General features: G+C 50.8%; 1 protein-coding gene across 1 annotated transcript; it reads left to right on the forward strand.

The window, feature by feature from the left end:
- Positions 1–274: 274 nt before the first annotated feature.
- wnt8b (wingless-type MMTV integration site family, member 8b) lies at positions 275–18,354 on the forward strand. Its single transcript, XM_072491797.1, has 6 exons — positions 275–1,017; positions 1,346–1,379; positions 2,869–3,007; positions 9,830–9,955; positions 10,046–10,188; positions 16,694–18,354. Exons 1-6 carry the CDS (start codon positions 947–949, stop codon positions 17,270–17,272), a joined length of 1,092 nt encoding a protein of 363 aa, XP_072347898.1. The 5' UTR covers positions 275–946; the 3' UTR covers positions 17,273–18,354.
- Positions 18,355–19,094: the final 740 nt, after the last annotated feature.

Here is a 19,094-nt window from a genome sequence, read left to right on the forward strand (position 1 = left end):
TCTCTGTCTCTCTATCTCTCACTCCCCCTGTCTCTTGTCTCTATATCTGTCTTGATCTCTCTTTATCTGTGTGTGTCATCCATCTGACTCTCCCTCTGTCTATCTCTGTCTTTATCTGTCTCTCATTCTCTCTGTGCATCATTCTATCTCTCTCTCTGTTTCTATCTCTATCTATCTCTCTGTCTCTATTTCTCTATCTCCCTTTCTCCCTCTACATCTATCTCTCCATGTGTCTCACTTTCCCTCAGTCTCTATCTCTCTCTGTCTCTATTTCTCTTTCTGTCTCTATCTCTCTCTGTCTCCCTCTATCTCTCTGTGTCTCTCTCTCTTTCCACTCCTGTGTGTCTCTCTCCCTCTGTCCATCTCTCTGTCTCTGTCTCTATCTCTGTCTCCATCTCTCGCTGTCTGTCTCTCTCTCTCTCTGTTCTTCTCTCTGTGTCTCTCCCTCTCTCTGTGTCTCCCTCTGTATCTGTGTGTCACTTTCTGTCTATCTTCCCACTTCTGTCCATCTCTCTGACTCTATCTCTCTCCCTCTGTCTATATTTCCCTCTCTATCTCTCGCTCCGTCTGCCTCTATCTCCCTCTCTATCTCTCTCTTTCTCTCTCTCTGTCTCTCTCGGTGTCTATCTCTCTCTCTCTATCTCTCTGTCTCCATTTCTCTGTCCGATCTTTTCTCTCAGCCTCGCTGTTCTCCCCGAGGTTAAGAGCCTGGAGTCTGTATCTGATCAATTCACAAACCCCCTTTCCCCACTTGAGCTGTGATTGGCTGAGCCCAGGGAGAGAAGGAAAATCCGTAATTAACCAGCTAATCTGATGCTAGGATGAGAGAGGAGACTTCACTTCACATCAACCTCCTTCACACATGCTAACTTCACACAACAGAAGCTGCGAGGAACCAACGCTGTTGCGGATTCACCTCTGATTACTGTGATTGCCATTCTCCAGGATGATGGTTCTCCAGGACACACTGCATTCCCTCTTAATCTTCAGCATCTACCTGAAGTTGTACCAAGCCTGGTAAGTTAGGAGGACAGAGGGAGAGACAGGGGGTGCTCCCTCTGCCCTCACACGTTTGACCGCGCCTCGCTCCTGTACTCACCAGTCTCATTCTCCCAGACAAAGATTCTGGGATCTTCCCTTGCCTTTTCCTCCACTCTCTGTCTCCCAGTCACATGACGGGCCCTAATATCAAAGGTTATCAGAGGAGGTGGGGTGGGAGAAATCTCATCCCAAGCTGTTTGAAGGACTGAAGACCCACCCCAAAAAACAACGGCCCCAGATATTTTCCAAGCAGAAAATTGGGAATTTTCTACACTTTAATCTTTCGATTTTGTTTCTGTTTCAGGTCAGTGAATAATTTCTTAATGACTGGTTCGAAGGTAAGAACATTGTTGCTCGTCCTATTAATAATACGCTTCTTTTTAACGATGAAGATGAATAATAATAACATGTCTTAGTGTCACAAGTAGGCTTACATTAGCACTGCAATGAAGTTACAGTGAAAATGATAAAAGTTGCAAAGGGCCGTTTTAAGAGAGATTTACTCTGTTTCTGTCTTTTTGGAGTTGGAAATGATAATGTTGGGATAGTTTTTTTTTCCCCTTAAGGAACATCTGGAACAGTTGAACGAATCAGTTTTGCAAACCCCCCCCCCCCCCTCCTCCTCCACACACACAAATAAAAATCTCAACCGGGAAACCGGAGAGAGGTTTGGAGGTTGACCCGAGTGTAACGGATTCTAACAGATTAGTGGCGATCTCTCCTGAAACATGCCAAACATCTGCAGCTCCAACACATTCCCTTGAATTTGAATAACACCGTTTAAAACAGACAGGGTTGTGTGTGTGGGGGCGATAGAATTTATCCCCCTTTCTGTGGAGAGGTGAGTTCACTGAAATATATTTTATAAGGGTTTGGCTGGGGGGATAGATACTAGGGTGAGTTGGGTGGGGGGGGGGGGGGGGGGGCGGGGGGGGGGGGGGGGGGGATGTTTCCCCTGACTGGGGGGGTGGGGGGTCACAGTCCCAGAATAAGGGCCACTTATGATTGGCAGGAGGCGAGATGTATTTGCTCAGAATGAATCCTCTACTCCAGAGGATTCTGCTCTTCGGAGAAATTGAGGACAGAGATGGGGAGATTTGATGGGGATTTGGGGAAGGGAGAAATGAAATGAAATGAAAATCGCTTATTGTCACAAGTAGGCTTCAAATGAAGTTACTGTGAAAAGCCCCTCGTCGCCACATTCCGGCGCCTGTTCGGGGTGGCTGGTACGGGAATTGAACCATGCTGCTGGCCTGCCTTGGTCTGCTTTCAAAGCCAGCAATTTAGCTCTGTGCTTGAACCTGATCGGATTTAATGCGGGGAAGTAAGGAAGTATGGCCACCACGGTAGCATAGTGGTCAGCACAATTGCTTCACAGCTCCAGGGTCCCAGGTTCGATTCACGGCTTGGGTCACTGTCTGTGTGGAGTCTGCACGTTCTCCCCGTGTCTGCGTGAGTTTCCTCCGGGTGCTCCGGTTCCCTCCCACAGTCCAAAGATGTACAGGTTAGGTGGATTGTCCATGCTAAATTGCCCTTAGTGTCCAAAATTGCACTTGGTGTTGGGTAGGGTTACTGGGTTATGGGGATAGGGTGGAGGTGCAGGCTTAGGTAGGGTGCTCTTTCCAAGAGTCGGTGCAGACTCGATGGGCCGAATGGCCTCCTTCTGCACTGTAAATTCCATGATTAGTACAAGGTTGGAAATGTTCCTCCCTCACTAGTGAGGTGGGATTTTGGTCCCTGGTTCAGATCAGTCGGGTCTCCTCTAGGAGTCTGGGGGTGGGCGGGCATGTCGCCCCCTGTTTCTAACATGCTATTTCCCTGCCCCAGGCTTATTTGATCTACTCCGGCAGTGTGGCGGCTGGCGCCCAGAGTGGCATTGAGGAATGCAAGCACCAATTCGCCTGGGATCGGTGGAACTGCCCAGAGAGAGCTCTGCAGCTCTCTACTCACAGCGGTCTGAGGAGCGGTAAGGCGGTGTCCCTCTTCAATGCAACACGACAGGACACACATCTCCCCCCATCCCCCCCCCCCCCCCCCCCCCACACACACACACATACACACACACCCACCCACTTCTCTCTGTCTCTCCATCCATCCCTGGGTCAGCAAGATGCTTCCCCCTGACTCAAATCTAACCCAAGTATTCAATACAAACAGCAACTGTGCATGTATCAGACACCTCTCCCATCCAGCCAGGGCTTCACACAGCAGACCCAACTCCACACCACTCACTTCTACTGAAGAAATAATGCTGCAAATCTCAAATACATTTGCTGGAAACAGGCAGAGTTAACCTTTCCGTTGGATTAGCTTCTATGTCATGACTGTTTTACAGATCAATATCCATTTCTCAATGCTTTGGGATTCCCCGATCTAATGGCCGCGTCTCGCCAGGCGCGGATCCATGCGAGCTGGTTAAATCACGGGAGAGGCCGGAATCGGGATCCGCGTCGGGCGCCCATCGGTTTCTGATCTAACTGTCCGGCTCTAGTTGGCGGGTTCTGGAACCCACCCGGATGGGGAAAGAAACCAGAAATCCCCAATTAAGGGCAGTCTCCATCTCGTTAACGGGAGAGACTCCCGATCGAATGGCTTCCTGTGACCTCACCGGCTCCCCAGCGAGCGGCCGCGCGGGGGCGCACTTCAGCACACCTATTTTCAAATTTGAAGCCAGCACAGTGGCTACTGAGGGGATCGGAGAAGGTGAGTTTCCCCCGCCCTTAAAATTGGGTATGCAGCCCGGGGGCTCTGGAGCTGTTGTCCTATTTTTGGCCGGGTGGGTTGGGGGATCTGCTTACGACGTCGAAGAGATGCTTTTGCTAATTGCTGATGCTTCTGTTACTGGTGTGGTGAGTACTCCATGTAACTGGCATGTCACCGCGGGTTAAAACACTCTGGAAGTCAAGGATGTTCAACTGCACCTTGAGAGCCAGTGGAATATGTGGATGGCAGGATTTGGTTCCGGTGAGATTGGGCCGTGAAGGAGGGGCCTGCATAGCTGCGGCTCCTGGACGGAGAATGGCACCGATACGTGGAACAAGTCACACATTAGGGCAGCACAGTGACGCAGTGGTTAGCACTGGGACTGCGGCGCTGAGGACCCAGGTTCGAATCCCGATCCTGGGTCACTGTACTTGTGGAGTTTGCACATTCTCCCCGTGCCTGCGTGGGTTTCACCCCCACAACCCAAAAAGATGTGCTGGTTAGGTGGATTGGCCACGCTAAATTGCCCCTTAATTGGAAAAAAAATAATTGGGTACTCTAAATTTATTTTTTAAAAAGAACAAGTCACAGACTGATGGACAGATCATTTCTACGACAAAGTTCTGGACATGATAACACATTCTCAGGCTTATCCTCCATTTCTGTTGAGGAACTCCGAGGGGGGGGGATACTCTGTGTTTGTCTTTTTGAGAAAATGGGCTGATATAGCTTTGTGTTAGTACCAATATAGAATGGGGACTTTTCCTTGTTGTTTACTGGCTAGTGTGATATGTGGAATGTTACGCAGTTGATTTTCAAATCTTTGTTAGTGTTGACCGTGTAACAAACAAAATATTCTCAAGTGGATTCCCATGGGTAGACGTGCCATGTCGCAGGCGAGTGCCTTAATCAGGCTGTGAGGCCTGGACACTCCGTCTGAACCCTGGAGGTGTCAACACCACAGAGGCCAACAGTCAAACACCCAATAACTGGGCTTCAGCACAGGGGATATCCCCGCAACCAGAGGGAGCATGTGTGTGGATCCGGTTCAGGTAATATTCTTAGCAGGGGTCTGGGTCCTGGTGCCCAGGGCAATGCGCAGGGCCGTGTCCCCCAGCACACCTGGCCCATCAGATGGCAGCGTGAGAGGAGGTGGGGGACGTAAGGGTGGGGGAGGCTTGTGGGACACGAGAGTCCCCGGGTGGAATGGGCAAACGATTGTCGGTCACTCACCCTTTCCCATTCCTTACAGATATCAAATGATGGATGATATTATGGACCCCGCAGCAGCTGCCCTGACGGTGCTGATGGCAGGCCAAGCAGTCAGGTGCTGAAGGCTGCAGCACCTGTGCAGGGGGCCCGCTCCACATCCTGAGGACCTGGCCGCCCATTAGGTCAGGGAGTGACCCAGGTGGGGAGGCCAGCGATGGCCCAAGGTGTACAGGCGTTGCTGGTTGTTCGAGGAGATGTTGGACAGCATGTGCCACAGGAGGTTCCGACTCAACAAGGGGACAGTGCTACACCAGTAACATGGCCTTGCGGACTTGGCACCACGTGGAGGAGGAGACTAACTGCTCCCAGTGGCCTTCAAGGCCATTGCAGCCCTGAACTTTTACGCATCAGATTTCCAGTGCTCGAATGGGGACTTGTCCTGCATCTCACAACCTACAGCCCACAAGATCATCCACAGGGCAATCCAGGAGTGTCCTTCATCAACAGGAAGTGTTCCACTCACTGAACACCCAGCTCATGTGCGACTACCACCTGAGGGCCATGCACGTGTGTGCACGCTTCCCTAGGAGTGTGCATGACTGCTACATCCTGGGGCAGTCGGAATTCCCCGACGTCTTTGAGAAACACCCTAGAATTGCAGGTTGGCTCTTGGGGGATAAGGGTTACCCATCGAGGACCTGGGAGGTCCGGTATAATGAGGCCCATGTTGCACTGCAGTACACTCCCCAGAGGGTCGCCAGCTTTGTGATGGTCTGCTGTGCCCTCCGCAACCTGGCACAGCAGTGGGGCGGCATGCTGGAGACGGAGGAAGAGGGCCATGTGACCTTGTCTGATAGGAGGAGGACAAGGTAGGGCCGGACCAGGAGGGGCTGGTGGACAGGCCCGTGGGGACTCGCAGGAGCAGCCGGTGAGTGGAGAACAGGTGGCGGCGAGGGTCTGGCGTGCCCTGAGGGCCAGGGAGGCCCTCATCCTTGCCCGCTTCTCATAGTATGTGGCTTTGAGCATCATCTCAGCCCCTTCCCACTCATCCCTCCTCCCAATCCATCCTCCTCCCCGACTCCCCTCTCCCCTCCCCGCAACCAGTCCTCCACCCACCCATGCCACCGCCCCGTTCCACCCTTCAAGGGCCTGGTGATCCAGGGTGATGGACCTGTGTTGACACTGTCAGAGGGTCAATATACAAGGCAGGAGGGTGATGATAACCCATTGATGCTCCTCAATATTGCCATTGTCTGACTCCTGCTGGCCGCCCGTCCACACCCATCACCTGCAGGTGGTGTATGACTTTGGGGCTCCAGATCTAGGACCACCGTGTTGGGGGGAGGGTGGGTTGCTGGGGGCCCCGGGAGAGATGGTGACCACTGTTGCTTTCCTGTAGGGAGGCTCCGGGTCGGCCACCGGCGCACCCTTCTCCCGGACGGTGCCCGTAGGTACCTGGGGGTCACTTGGGATAGAGAGGTGACTGGAATGAGCTCCAGTGGCCCCTGTGCCATCTGGCTCTGCCAGTCCTGGTGGCTCCCCATTGTCTGTAACATGGTGTCGACGTCCTCATGAATGCTTCTCTGCAGCACGGTAGCACAATGGTTAGCACTGTGGCTTCACAGTGCCAGGGTCCCAGGTTCGATTCCCTGCTGGGTCACTGGCTGTGCGGAGTCTGCACGTTCTCCCCGTGTGTGCGTGGGTTTCCTCCGGGTGCTCCGGTTTCCTCCCACAGTCCAAAGCTGTGCAGGTTAGGTGGATTGGCCATGATAAATTGCCCTTAGTGTCCAAAACGGCTAGGAGGGGTTATTGGGTTATGGGGGAGATAGGGTGGAGGTGAGGGCTTAAGTGGGTCTGTGTAGACTCGATGGGCCAAATGGCCTCCTTTTGCACTGTATGTTCTATGTTTGATGTGATTGGGCCACGCCCTGGAGTGCCTCGGAAATGTCTGCCTGTGTCTCTGACACTTGCCTCAGTGATTGGGACACGCTGTGGAGCGCTTGGGTAACGTTCACCTGCATCAGGGACACATTCCCTGGCAACTGGGACATGGTGTTGGAGCTCATTGATGGCCGTCACCGACCCAGCAACGCCTTGGACACCATCACTGATGCTGCTGACCTCGTGCTCCAGGCTTTCCACTGCGGTCACCACCCTAGCATTGTTAGCCTCGGTGCCACGCATTGCAGGTGCCCATTGAGTCCGCACCGACCTCTGAAAGAGCACCCTACCTAGGTCTACCACAGCCCTATCCCTATAACCCCACCTACGCTGCACATCTTTGGACTGTGGGAGGAAACCGGAGCACCCGGCGGAAACCCACACAGACATGGGGAGAACGTGCAAACTCCTCACAGACAGTCATCCTAGGCCGGAATTGAACCCGGGTCTCTGGTGCTGTGAGGCAGCTGTGCTAACCACTGTGCCGCCCATTGTGTGCCAACCTCTCCTGCGGGGACAGAGAGAGGGCATTGTGAGCTGCAGGATTCATGTATTCCAGGGGGTGGCGATGGCGGGGGACAGGCGTGTTGGAGGTACACCCTCTTGTTAGCGGGGAGCTGCCGGGCACAGTCCAGGCAAATCAGCTGGAAGGACAGCCATTTCCACGATGAAGTCCTAACTGGCGTTAGATACTGATGCACGATCAATTGCACAAAGACGAAGGTTGGGTACAACTGTGGCTTTATTACAGTCAGATGTGTGGCCTCCTGCTGCAGCTGGCGAAATGGCAGGGCACTTGAGGTCATACATATTTATACTGTTCTCCGTGAGTGGAGCCAGCCGGCAGGAGCTACCGGCGAACCTGTAGTGCAGGTCCTACCTTACATCTCCTATTACAGTGGTTCACCACAGATACCGGTCTCAGACTTGCCGGGTCGGCCGCTGGGAAGTACCCGGCACTTCCAGCTTCCTATTGCACTCAGTGATTCCCCCGTTAGATTGCATCCATTGTACTTTAATTCAGACGTATTGTTTCCTCTCCTCTCCCTCTCTCTGTGTTTCTCTCTCCTGTGTTTCTCTCTCTCTCTCCCTGTGATTCTCTCTCTCTCTCTCTCTCCCTGTGATTCTCTCTCTCTCTCTCTCTCCCTGTGATTCTCTTTCTCTTTCTCTCTCCCTGTGTTTCGCTCTCTCTCCCTGTGTTTCGCTCTCTCTCCCTGTGTTTCGCTCTCTCTCCCTGTGTTTCGCTCTCTCTCCCTGTGTTTTGCTCTCTCTCCCTGTGTTTCGCTCTCTCTCCCTGTGTTTCGCTCTCTCTCCCTGTGTTTCGCTCTCTCTCCCTGTGTTTCGCTCTCTCTCCCTGTGTTTTGCTCTCTCTCCCTGTGTTTCGCTCTCTCTCCCTGTGATTCTCTCTCTCTCTCCCTGTGATTCTCTCTCTCTCTCTCTCTCCGTGTTTCTCTCTCCCTGTGTTTCGCTCTCTCTCCCTGTGTTTCACTCTCTCTCCCTGTGATTCTCTCTCTCCCTGTGTTTCTCTCTCCGTGTTTCGCTCTCTCTCCCTGTGATTCTCTCTCTCTCTGTGTTTTTCTCTCTCTCGCTCTCTCTCCCTGTGTTTCTCTCTCTCCCTGTGTTTCTATCTCTCTCTCCCTGTGTTTCTATCTCTCTCTCCCTGTGTTTCTATCTCTCTCCCCCTGTGTTTCTATCTCTCTCCCCCTGTGTTTCTATCTCTCTCTCCCTGTGTTTCTCTCTCTTTCCCTGTGTTTCTCTCTCTCTCCCTGTGATTCTCTCTCCCTCCCTGTGATTCTCTCTCTCTGTTTCTCTCTGTCCCTGTGTTTCTCTCTCCCTCTCTCCGTGTTTCTCTCTCCCTCTCTCCGTGTTTCTCTCTCTCTTTTCCTGTGTTTCTCGCTCTCTCTTTTCCTGTGTTTCTCTCTCTCTCCCCCGTGTTTCTCTCTCACTCACTCCCTGTGTGTCCCTCTCTCTCACCCTCTCTGTGTTTCTGTTTATTTCTCTCTCTCTCTTGCTACCTCTGTGTGTGTGTGTGTCTTTCTCCCTGTCTCTTTCTCTCCCTCCCCCCTCTGTTTGTTTCTCTCCCCCCTGCCCGGTTTCTCTCTCTCCCTCTCGATTCCTCTGTTTCTCTCACTCCGTACCTCTCTCTCTCTCTTATTTCTCTCTCTCTCTGTATTTCTCTCTCCCGAGGCGGGATTCTCCGCTAATAGGATTCTCCGTTGCTCTGGCAGCGCACCCACGCCTGGGGATTTCCCGACGACGTGTGGATGCCCACAATGGGAAACTCCATTGGCCAGCTGGCGAGACGGAGAATCCCGCCCACAGTGTTTCTCTCTCTCGCTCCCTGTTTTTCTCCCCCTCCCCTTCTCTCCCTGTTATGTAATACTGTTTTGGGATCTTTCACCTCTCTGTCTCTCTCTGATTCCCTGACTCTGCCAGTGCACATCTACCCCATCTGTATTTCCTGCATCTATCCAACTCCTCTGCATGTAAATCTTTCTGGTATGTTTTCTGCCAGTCTCACTCGCTGTGTCCTTGTGAGTTTTGTCTTTTTTATTAAGGAGTATGAGGAGACCATTCAACTCCATCATGGCAGATTATTTACGTCCATTAACCCATCTCTATCTCTGGATGTTTCTCTTTCTGCTTCTTTCTCCATTCATTTGTTGTTTATCTCGAACAGACTATCTCAGCTTTTATCTGGGACGTATCTGTTCAGAAGCTGCTCTGTCCATTCTCAACATCTATCCACACTCTCAGGGCATTGTTCCCCCCCCCCCCCCCTCCTCCTCCCCGACATCCTTTTCTCAGTGACCCTCTGATGTGGGCTCCCCCCCGGGTCTGGGATTCTCTGTGTAATGATCACGGGCATGTTCTCTTCGGGGCATTATTCTGTGCGAAATGTGGGCTAACAGGAATTCATTAACCCCGCCAGCGAACAGAGAAGTTGCCTTCGTCCACGCCATTAGTTCCGCCGGGGTGATGTACACGTTGACCCGAAACTGCAGCCTGGGGGACTTTGAGAACTGCGGGTGCGACGATTCACGGAACGGACAGCTGGGTAAGTGTTGGCCACCAGTCCTCCACAAGAAACTCTCTAGAGCGGCGGCGACGGCCTCAATAACACGTGGCTCCCTTTATTTGGCTGCAGGGGGCCAGGGCTGGCTGTGGGGAGGATGCAGCGATAACGTTGGCTTTGGGGAAAGCATTTCCAAACAGTTTGTGGACGCGCTGGAGACTGGACAGGATGCCAGAGCGGCCATGAACCTGCACAACAATGAGGCTGGGAGGAAGGTAAAGATCAGACATCTCTCTCTCTCTGTCTCCCCCCCTCCACCTCCTCCTCCAGGTACCAAGCCCTAAGGGCCTTGGCGATCATGGACGTCAATCGGATTGGTCCATAATCACATAATCCCTACAGTCCTCTGCCCTTTTCTTCTGTAGCGGACGGGAAACTCTCCCACTCTTACCCCCTGCCTTTAGACATTTAGAATATCCAATTCTTATTTTTCCAATTAAGGGGCAATTTAGCGTGGCCAATCCAGCTACCCTGCACATCTTTTTGGGTTGTGGGGGTGAGACCCACGCAGACACGGCGTCATGTGCGGGTCCCTTTAAGAAAGGTTTGGTCTCTTATCATGTGACTTGTAGCACGGCTTCAGTGATGTCATTTTGTGGGCGGAGCTGGGCTGTGGCTTTCAGGTGAGAGGGAGTTTAGTGTTTGGGTTTCAGTTTCCGTTTGGTTGCTTTGGACTGCAGAAGGAAGAAGCGTTTTCCCTGTTTTTCTCTGTTCTCATTTTAAAAGCTGTTCCAGTGAAAAGTACATTGGGTGCGGCAAACTGCCTATGTAATTTTAAAGATTGAATTGTTTTCTGGAAGGAATTTGAAACTGCTGGTTGTAACTGGATCAGAATCTCAGGGAAAGGACCAGTCCCAGTCAAGTGAGAATACAGTGTGCTGGGCCACGCCCTTGAAAGGGGTTTTGGTTTATTGGATTTTGTTATTGAATTGGAACAGCTAAGGGGGAATTCATTAAATGTTATATACATAGATTACTGCAGCTGTTGTGTTGTCCTTATGTTTGTAATTGATAAAAAAATTATTGTTTTGTTTATATATATATATATATATATGTTAACTAAATTCTTAGAATAAACCTTGTTTTGATTAAAGCGCCTAGGACGTCTGATGAATCACACCTGAAGCAAAGGCTTTGGTGCTCAACCTAGCCAAATTCAAGACAAAGGTTATTGGTCAAGTGAACTTCACAACACACTTTGGAGTTTCTAAACCCTTAACAAATTGGAGGCTCGTGTGATAAAAGTCTATCCTTCGTGGTTGGGTTGGATTAGTGAATTAATTGACAGTGAGGGGTGAGCATCTTTGTATTTGCTTTTCAGGTGTTGTATCCCAGCAGTTTAAGTAGGGAGTGTGTTGTGGGCAATGGCTCTTTCAGTGCCTCAGACGTTTCTGGGGGTGGAGAAGTCGCGCGTGGTACCTTACAAACGAATAAAACAAGGCTTTTAATATTGGCAAAAACATTGCAGTTAACATTGCCTGACAAAGTACGGAAAGAAGAGGTAATTGCGGCAGTAGCTGAGCATTTAAAATTGCCTGAGACACAGTCAGAATCATTGGAACTGGCAAGAATTCAATTACAGATGAAACAGTTTGAACATGAAAAAGAATTAAAGCTGCTTGAATTACAGATCAGGGCACAAGAAAAGGAGAGAGAGGCAAAGGAGAAGGAAAGAATAGTCCTCGCAGAACAAAAAGAGAGAAAAGGAGATACAGATCAGGGAAAACGGAAACAGAGAACAACAGGGAAAAGACTTCTTCCTTCTGCAGTTCAAAGCAACCAAACAAAAACTGAAACCAAAAACAAACCCCCTCTCACCTGACAGCCACAGCCCAGCTCCACTCACAAAATGACATCACTAAAGCCATGCTACAAGTCACATGATAAGAGACCAAACCTTTCTCAAAGGGACACTCACATGACAACGGGAAGAATGTGCAAACTCCCGGGGTTGGGATCAAACCCGGGTCCTCGGCACCATGAGGCAGCAGAGCTAACCACTACGCCACCGTGCTGCACAAGCCGTTAGGCATATTGAAAAGATTTACAGGCTGAAAATCAAAGCTGTTTGGCTACATTACGAACACAGCTCCAATGGCCATTAAGTCCCGAATTGCGACTTTGAACCCAGAGTTTCTGGCCCAGAGGTAGGGATGCTACCCACTGCACCTCAAGACCTTCCTACCTCACCCTCACCTCTCCCCCCCCCCGCCTTACCCACACACACACTCCAGACTCTGAACCTTAAAATCAGCTAGGAACAAAATCAGGAAGCTTGTGGCACCCCATTCATCACCTTAATTATTCCCTCCCTCCACCAAAGACACACAGTGGCAGCCGTGTGTACCATCTACAGGATGCACTGCAGCAACTCACCAAGGCCCCTTAGACAGCACCTTCCAAACCCATGACCACTACCATCTAAAAGGACAAGGGCAGCAGACACCTGATAACGCCACCACCTGGGGATTCCCCTCCTAGTCACTCACCATCCTGACTTGGAAATATACTGGCCGTTCCTTCCCTGTTGCCGGGTCAAAATCCTGGAACTCCCTCCCTAACAGCACGGTGGGTGTACCCACACTTCATGGATCACAGCGGCTCAAGAAGCCGGCTCACCACCACCTTCTCCGGGGCAATTAGGGATGGGCAACACATGCTGGTCGAGCCAGCGAAGCCCACATCCCAGGAACAAAATGATATATTTTGAACTCTCTTTTTTTTTTAAACTCTTTATATCTGGACTAATCTAATGATTTATTAGTAATAATAAACTTTGATATTTATATGAACAATAGTTACACTCCTCAGTTCTTCTCTAATAACACCTGGAAGTTCAGATTAAAAATGCTGAATTTAAAATATTTTGCCCACGTGTTCTGTTTAACTGAACTATGTGCTAGTCCAGCTTTATTTGGTACCATAAATAAACCATTATTGAATGGCCCTAATCATCTTCACCATGAAAAAATCCTTTGATGGGCAAACCATAAGACATACGAGCAGAATTAGGCCACTCGGCCCATCGAGACTGCTCCGCCATTCAATCATAGAACATAGAACATAGAACGATACAGCGCAGTACAGGCCCTTCGGCCCACGATGTTGCACCGAAACAAAAGCCATCTAACCACACTATGCCATTATCATCCATATGCTTATCCAATAAACCTTTAAATGCCCTCAATGTTGGCGAGTTCACTACTGTTGCAGGTAGGGCATTCCGCGGCCTCACCACTCTTTGCGTAAAGAACCTACCTCTGACCTCTGTCCTATATCTATTACCCCTCAGTTTAAAGCTATGTCCCCTCGTGCTAGCCATTTCCATCCGCGGGAGAAGGCTCTCACTGTCCACCCTATCTAACCCCCTGATCATTTTGTATGCCTCTATTAAGTCTCCTCTTAACCTTCTTCTCTCTAACGAAAACAACCTCAAGTCCATCAGCCTTTCCTCATAAGATTTTCCCTCCATACCAGGCAACATCCTGGTAAATCTCCTCTGCACCCGCTCCAAAGCTTCCACGTCCTTCCTATAATGCGGTGACCAGAACTGTATGCAATACTCCAAATGCGGCCGTACCAGAGTTTTGTACAGATGCAACATGACCTCATGACTCCGGAACTCAATCCCTCTACCAATAAAGGCCAACACTCCATAGGCCTTCTTCACAACCCTATCAACCTGGGTGGCAACTTTCAGGGATCTATGTACATGGACACCTAGATCCCTCTGCTCATCCACACTTCCAAGAACTTTACCATTAGCCAAATATTCCGCATTCCTGTTATTCCTTCCAAAGTGAATCACCTCACACTTCTCTACATTAAACTCCATTTGCCACCTCTCAGCCCAGCTCTGCAGCTTATCTATGTCCCTCTGTAACCTGCTACATCCTTCCGCACTGTCGACAACACCACCGACTTTAGTGTCGTCTGCAAATTTACTCACCCACCCTTCTGCGCCCTCCTCTAGGTCGTTGATAAGAATGACAATCAGCAACGGCCCCAGAACAGATCCTTGTGGTACGCCACTTGTAACTGAACTCCATTCTGAACATTTCCCATCAACCACCACCCTCTGTCTTCTTTCAGCTAGCCAATTTCTGATCCACATCTCTCAATCCCCAGCCTCCGTATTTTCTGCAATAGCCTACCGTGGGGAACCTTATCAAACGCTTTACTGAAATCCATATGCACCACATCAACTGCTCTACCCTCATCTACCTGTTCAGTCACCTTCTCAAAGAACTCGATAAGGTTTGTGAGGCATGACCTACCCTTCACAAAGCCATGCTGACTATCCCTGATCATATTATTCCTATCTAGATGATTATAAATCTTGTCTCTTATAATCCCCTCCAAGACTTTACCCACAACAGACGTGAGGCTCACCGGTCTATAGTTGCCGGGGTTGTCACTACTCCCCTTCTTGAACAAAGGGACCACATTTGCTATCCTCCAGTCCTCTGGCACTATTCCTGTAGCCAATGATGACATAAAAATCAAAGCCAAAGGCCCAGCAATCTCTTCCCTGGCTTCCCAGAGAATCCTAGGATAAATCCCATCAGGCCCCGGGGACTTATCTATTTTCAGCCTGTCCAGAATTGCCAATACCTCTTCCCTACGTACCTCAATGCCATCTATTCTAATAGCCTGGGTCTCAGCATTCTCCTCCACAACATTATCTTTTTCCTGAGTGAATACTCACGAAAAATATTCATTTAGTATCTCGCCTATCTCTTCAGACTCCACACACAACTTCCCATCCCTGTCCTTGACTGGCCCTACTCTTACCCTAGTCATTCTTTTATTCCTGACATACCTATAGAAAGCTTTTGGGTTTTCCTTGATCCTACCTGCCAAATACATCTCATGTCCCCTCCTTGCTCGTCTTAGCTCTCTCTTTAGATCCTTCCTCGCTACCTTGTAACTATCAATCGCCCCAACTGAAACTTCACACCTCATCTACACATAGGCCTCCTTCTTCCTCTTAACAAGAGATTCCACTTCTTTGGTAAACCACGGTTCCCTCGCTCGACGCCTTCCTCCCTGCCTGACCGGTACGTACTTATCAAGAACACGCAGTAGCTGTTCCTTGAACAAGCTCCACTTATCCAGTGTGCCCAACACTTGCAGCCTACTTCTCCAACCTATCCCCCCCAAGTCATGTCTAATGGCATCATAATTGCCCTTCCCCCAGCTATAACTCTTGCCCTGCGGTGTATACTTATCCCTTTCCATCACTAACGTAAACGTCACCGAATTGTGGTCACTGTCCCCAAAGTGCTCTCCTACCTCCAAATCCAACACCTGGCCTGGTTCATTACCCAAAACCAAATGCAAAGTGGCCTCGCCTCTTGTTGGCCTGTCAACATATTGTGTCAGGGAACCCTCCTGCACACATTGTACAAAAAACGACCCATCTAATGTACTCGAACTATATCTTTTCCAGTCAATATTTGCCTGATAGATTTCTCATCCCCATTCTCCTGCCTTCTCCCCATAACCCCTGATCCCCATAAAGACGAGGCCCAGCTCTAATACATCAATAAATTTATTTGCCTAGTTCCCCAAGTCAGGGGACAACTGTATTTACCCATCTGAAGAGCATGATGGCAATTTTGCTTGTCTGGCTAGCTCTTTCCCCTTCAATATTCATTCCTCTTCCACGTCACTTAAATAGGTAACTCTGGTTACTCTCAGCTGATGGTTTGTGATAGGTTTAAGGTGATTGGTAGAAGGATTAGAGGGGTCACGAGGAAAAGCTTTCAACCAGAGGTGCGGTGGGCTACTGGGATTCACTGCCTAAGTTGGTGTTTGAGTTTGGTTGAAACGCTGAACTCATCCGAAAAGTAGATCTGCATCTGAAATGCTGAAACCTGCAAGGATATAGCCCAGGTGCTGGATAATGGGATTAACGTCAGCGGCTAGTTTCTTTTTAATGGCACGATGATGGGCCGAATGACCTCTTTCCTCGCGGTAATATTTCCATGGGAACTTTCTGCGTACAGATTGGCCACCCGGCTGCCCCACATTATGACAGTGACTGTACTCCCCATGTATTCCGTAGAAACATAGACTCCCTACAGTGCAGGAGGAGGCCATTTGGCCCATCGGGCCTGCACCGACCCTCTGAAAGAGCACCCCGTCCAGGCCCACTTCCCCACCGTATCCTCTAAGTCTCACCTAACCCGGACATCTTTGGACTGTGGGAGGAAACCGGAGCACCCGGAGGAAACCCACGCAGACACGGGGAGAACGTGCAGACTCCGCACAAGACAGTCACCCAAGGTCAGAATGGAACCTGGGACCCTTGCGCTGTGAGGCAGCAGTGCTAACCACCGTGCCACCACGGCTGCAAAGGGCCTTGTGGAGCCCGGGATGGCTATGATGTGGAGATGCCGGCGTTGGACTGGGGTGAGCACAGTAAGAAGTCTTACAACACCAGGTTAAAATCCCAACAGATTTGTTTCGAATCACTAGCTTTCGGAGCACAGCTCCTTCCTTAGGCTCCTCCCTTTACCTGAGGAAGGAGCAGCGCTCCGAAAGCTAGTGATTTGAAACAAACCTGTTGGACTTTAACCTGGTGTTGTAAGACTTCTTACTGAGCCTGGGATAGTGAGAGGCGCTACATTAACCTCCTCTTTCTGCCATATGAATTTATTGGATAGATGGTAAATTCAAACATATATATTTGCATATACAATCTTTATTTTCCAGGCAGTTAAAGGCACGATGAAGCGAACATGTAAGTGTCACGGTGTGTCTGGGAGCTGTACCACGCAAACCTGCTGGCTTCAGCTGCCCGAGTTCCGGGAGGTGGGCGCCTACCTGAAGGAAAAGTATCACAGGGCGCTGAAAATCGACCTGCTGAAGGGGGCGGGCAACAGTGCGGCCAGCCGGGGGGCGGTGCCCGAGAGCTTCAGCGCCGCCCCCAAGAAGGAGCTGGTGCACCTGGAGGACTCGCCGGACTACTGCCTGGAGAACAAGACCCTGGGGCTGCCGGGGACGGAGGGGCGGGAGTGCGTGAAGAAGGGCAGGCAGCTGGGCAAGTGGGAGAAGCGGAGCTGCCGGAGGCTGTGCGGGGACTGCGGGCTGGCCGTGGGCGAGAGGCGGGCCCAGGTGCTGAGCAGCTGCCACTGCAAGTTCCACTGGTGCTGCGCTGTGAGGTGCGAGCAGTGCCGGAAAACCATCACCAAATACTTCTGCCTGAAGCTGGAGAAAAAATCCAGGAACCAGAGCGGCTCAAAGAGGAAAGACGCCCGCCTTGGGCGGAGGCCAAATCCCACCTTGAACTGAACCAGTGACAATGAGCCAAGACTTATTATACCTATTTTTAAAATGCCCCACTCCCCCCACTTCATGGCCTCCGGGTTAGCAAAGTCAGAGGTAGATGTTTAAAAATAAATGATGTGGTGGCAGCACGGTGGCGCAGTGGGTTAGCCCTGCTGCCTCACGGCGCCGAGGTCCCAGGTTCGATCCCGGCTCCGGGTCACTGTCCGTGTGGGGTTTGCACGCTCTCCCCGTGTTTGCGTGGGTTTCACCCCACAACCCAAAAGATGTGCAGGGTAGGTGGATTGGCCAGGCTAAATTGCCCCTTAATTGGAAAAAATGAATTGGATATTCTAAATTTAGTTTAAAAAAAAAGAAATGATGTGGAGATGCCGGCGTTGGACTGGGGTGAGCACAGTAAGAAGTCTTACACCAGGTTAATGTCCAACCTGAGGAAGGAGCAGTGCTCCGAAAGCTAGTGATTTGAAACAAACCTGTTGGACTTTAACCTGGTGTTGTAAGACTTCTTATTTTAAAAAGAAAAGCACTGTGCTCCTTTTGTGAAGATGGACAGACTGTTGTTTGTTTTATATTTGAGATGTTGCAAGATATCTCACTTCTCAGAGAGACCAGTACACTGAGACAGCACAGTTCCTGGTGACGTAGTGGGGTTCAGACCAGAGTAAATCCTACACTAACAGTGTCTTTAAGACCAAATTATCCTCTTGTTGCTACTCCGAGATTGGCAGTTTAGAACCTTCATCCCACATTTTCACATTAATATGTGTTCCTCGTTTGTCTTTTTTCCAGCTTTTCTCTCTCCATGCTCCCCCACCCACCCAGCTCCTCCATTTTAGCTTATTTAAAAAAGACTTGCATTTATATAGCGCCCTTCGTGACCTCAGGCTGTTCTCAAGTGCATGACAGCCATGGGGTCCTCTGCCAGTTTCATTGTGGTGCAGGTTGGGGTGCGTGCCAACTACTGGCGGGTAGGGTTCAATCGCCCTCTTGGAGGGGGGCGGGCGCTATCGGTGTGTAGGACAGGGGTGGTGCCTCGGATACAGTGGTGGTGGTGATCCACCCTGGCTAGCCTGGGGGGGGGGGGGGTTACCCATCCTTGCCCAACACTGCTTACCAGTCCACCTGGTGGGGGTCGCACGGGGGTGCGGGGCGGGGGGTGTGAGGGGTATGGGAGGGGGGCTGGTGTCAGGGGCAGGGTAGTGGCAGTGATTTATCCTGGCCATCCTGAGGAGGTCATGCAGCTTCTTCCTGCACTGCTGGCCGGTCCTGCCGGTGGGGCCCACAGTGCCCTCTGCCACCTGCTCCCAGGCCCGGTTGATGTCCGTGGGTAGCAGCCTCCTTCCCACCCCGAGAAGCAGGGTGTTCCAATTCCCCTCCACGGCATCCAACAGGGTCTCCAGCTCAGCATCAGCAAACCTCGGTGCCGCTCTTTGGAGTGGCATCGTCTTGGCTGGAGTGAGAGTGTGTGGTGAGTGGGGTGCTCGTATCCGGCTGCAGCTTGTCAGGATCTCTAGTGCCAATCCCGACGACGGCGAATCACATGCCAGCGTTCATTGGAATTGCACTAGTTCCACGTGGCGCCGGTGCTAGCCCATCGGGATGTCCTGAAACGCTCCAAGACCAGCGCCGCTTTCGGGGTGATAGAAAACCACTGGTCCCGCCGTTAGTCTCCAGAATGGAGAATCCAGCCCATTGTCTCGCCCTCTCACTTTCTCTCTCACCCTCTCCCTCTCTTTGCTGGTTTCCATCTGGATCTGTGGAAGTTGAGGAATTTCCTCCAGGAAGAACTACCGGAACCTTTATCCAACCATTAGTTGCCACATTGCAG

The sequence above is a fragment of the Scyliorhinus torazame genome, chromosome 28 (assembly GCF_047496885.1).
Source record: "Scyliorhinus torazame isolate Kashiwa2021f chromosome 28, sScyTor2.1, whole genome shotgun sequence".
NCBI classification, from domain to species: domain Eukaryota; kingdom Metazoa; phylum Chordata; class Chondrichthyes; order Carcharhiniformes; family Scyliorhinidae; genus Scyliorhinus; species Scyliorhinus torazame.

Coding starts and splice junctions, on each gene's coding strand:
- wnt8b (XM_072491797.1), top strand. CDS start 947: ATGATGGTTCTCCAGGACACACTGCATTCCCTCTTAATCTTCAGCATC. Junction 1,018..1,345: donor CTGAAGTTGTACCAAGCCTG/GTAAGTTAGGAG, acceptor TTTCTGTTTCAG/GTCAGTGAATAATTTCTTAA. Junction 3,008..9,829: donor TCACAGCGGTCTGAGGAGCG/GTAAGGCGGTGT, acceptor TAACCCCGCCAG/CGAACAGAGAAGTTGCCTTC.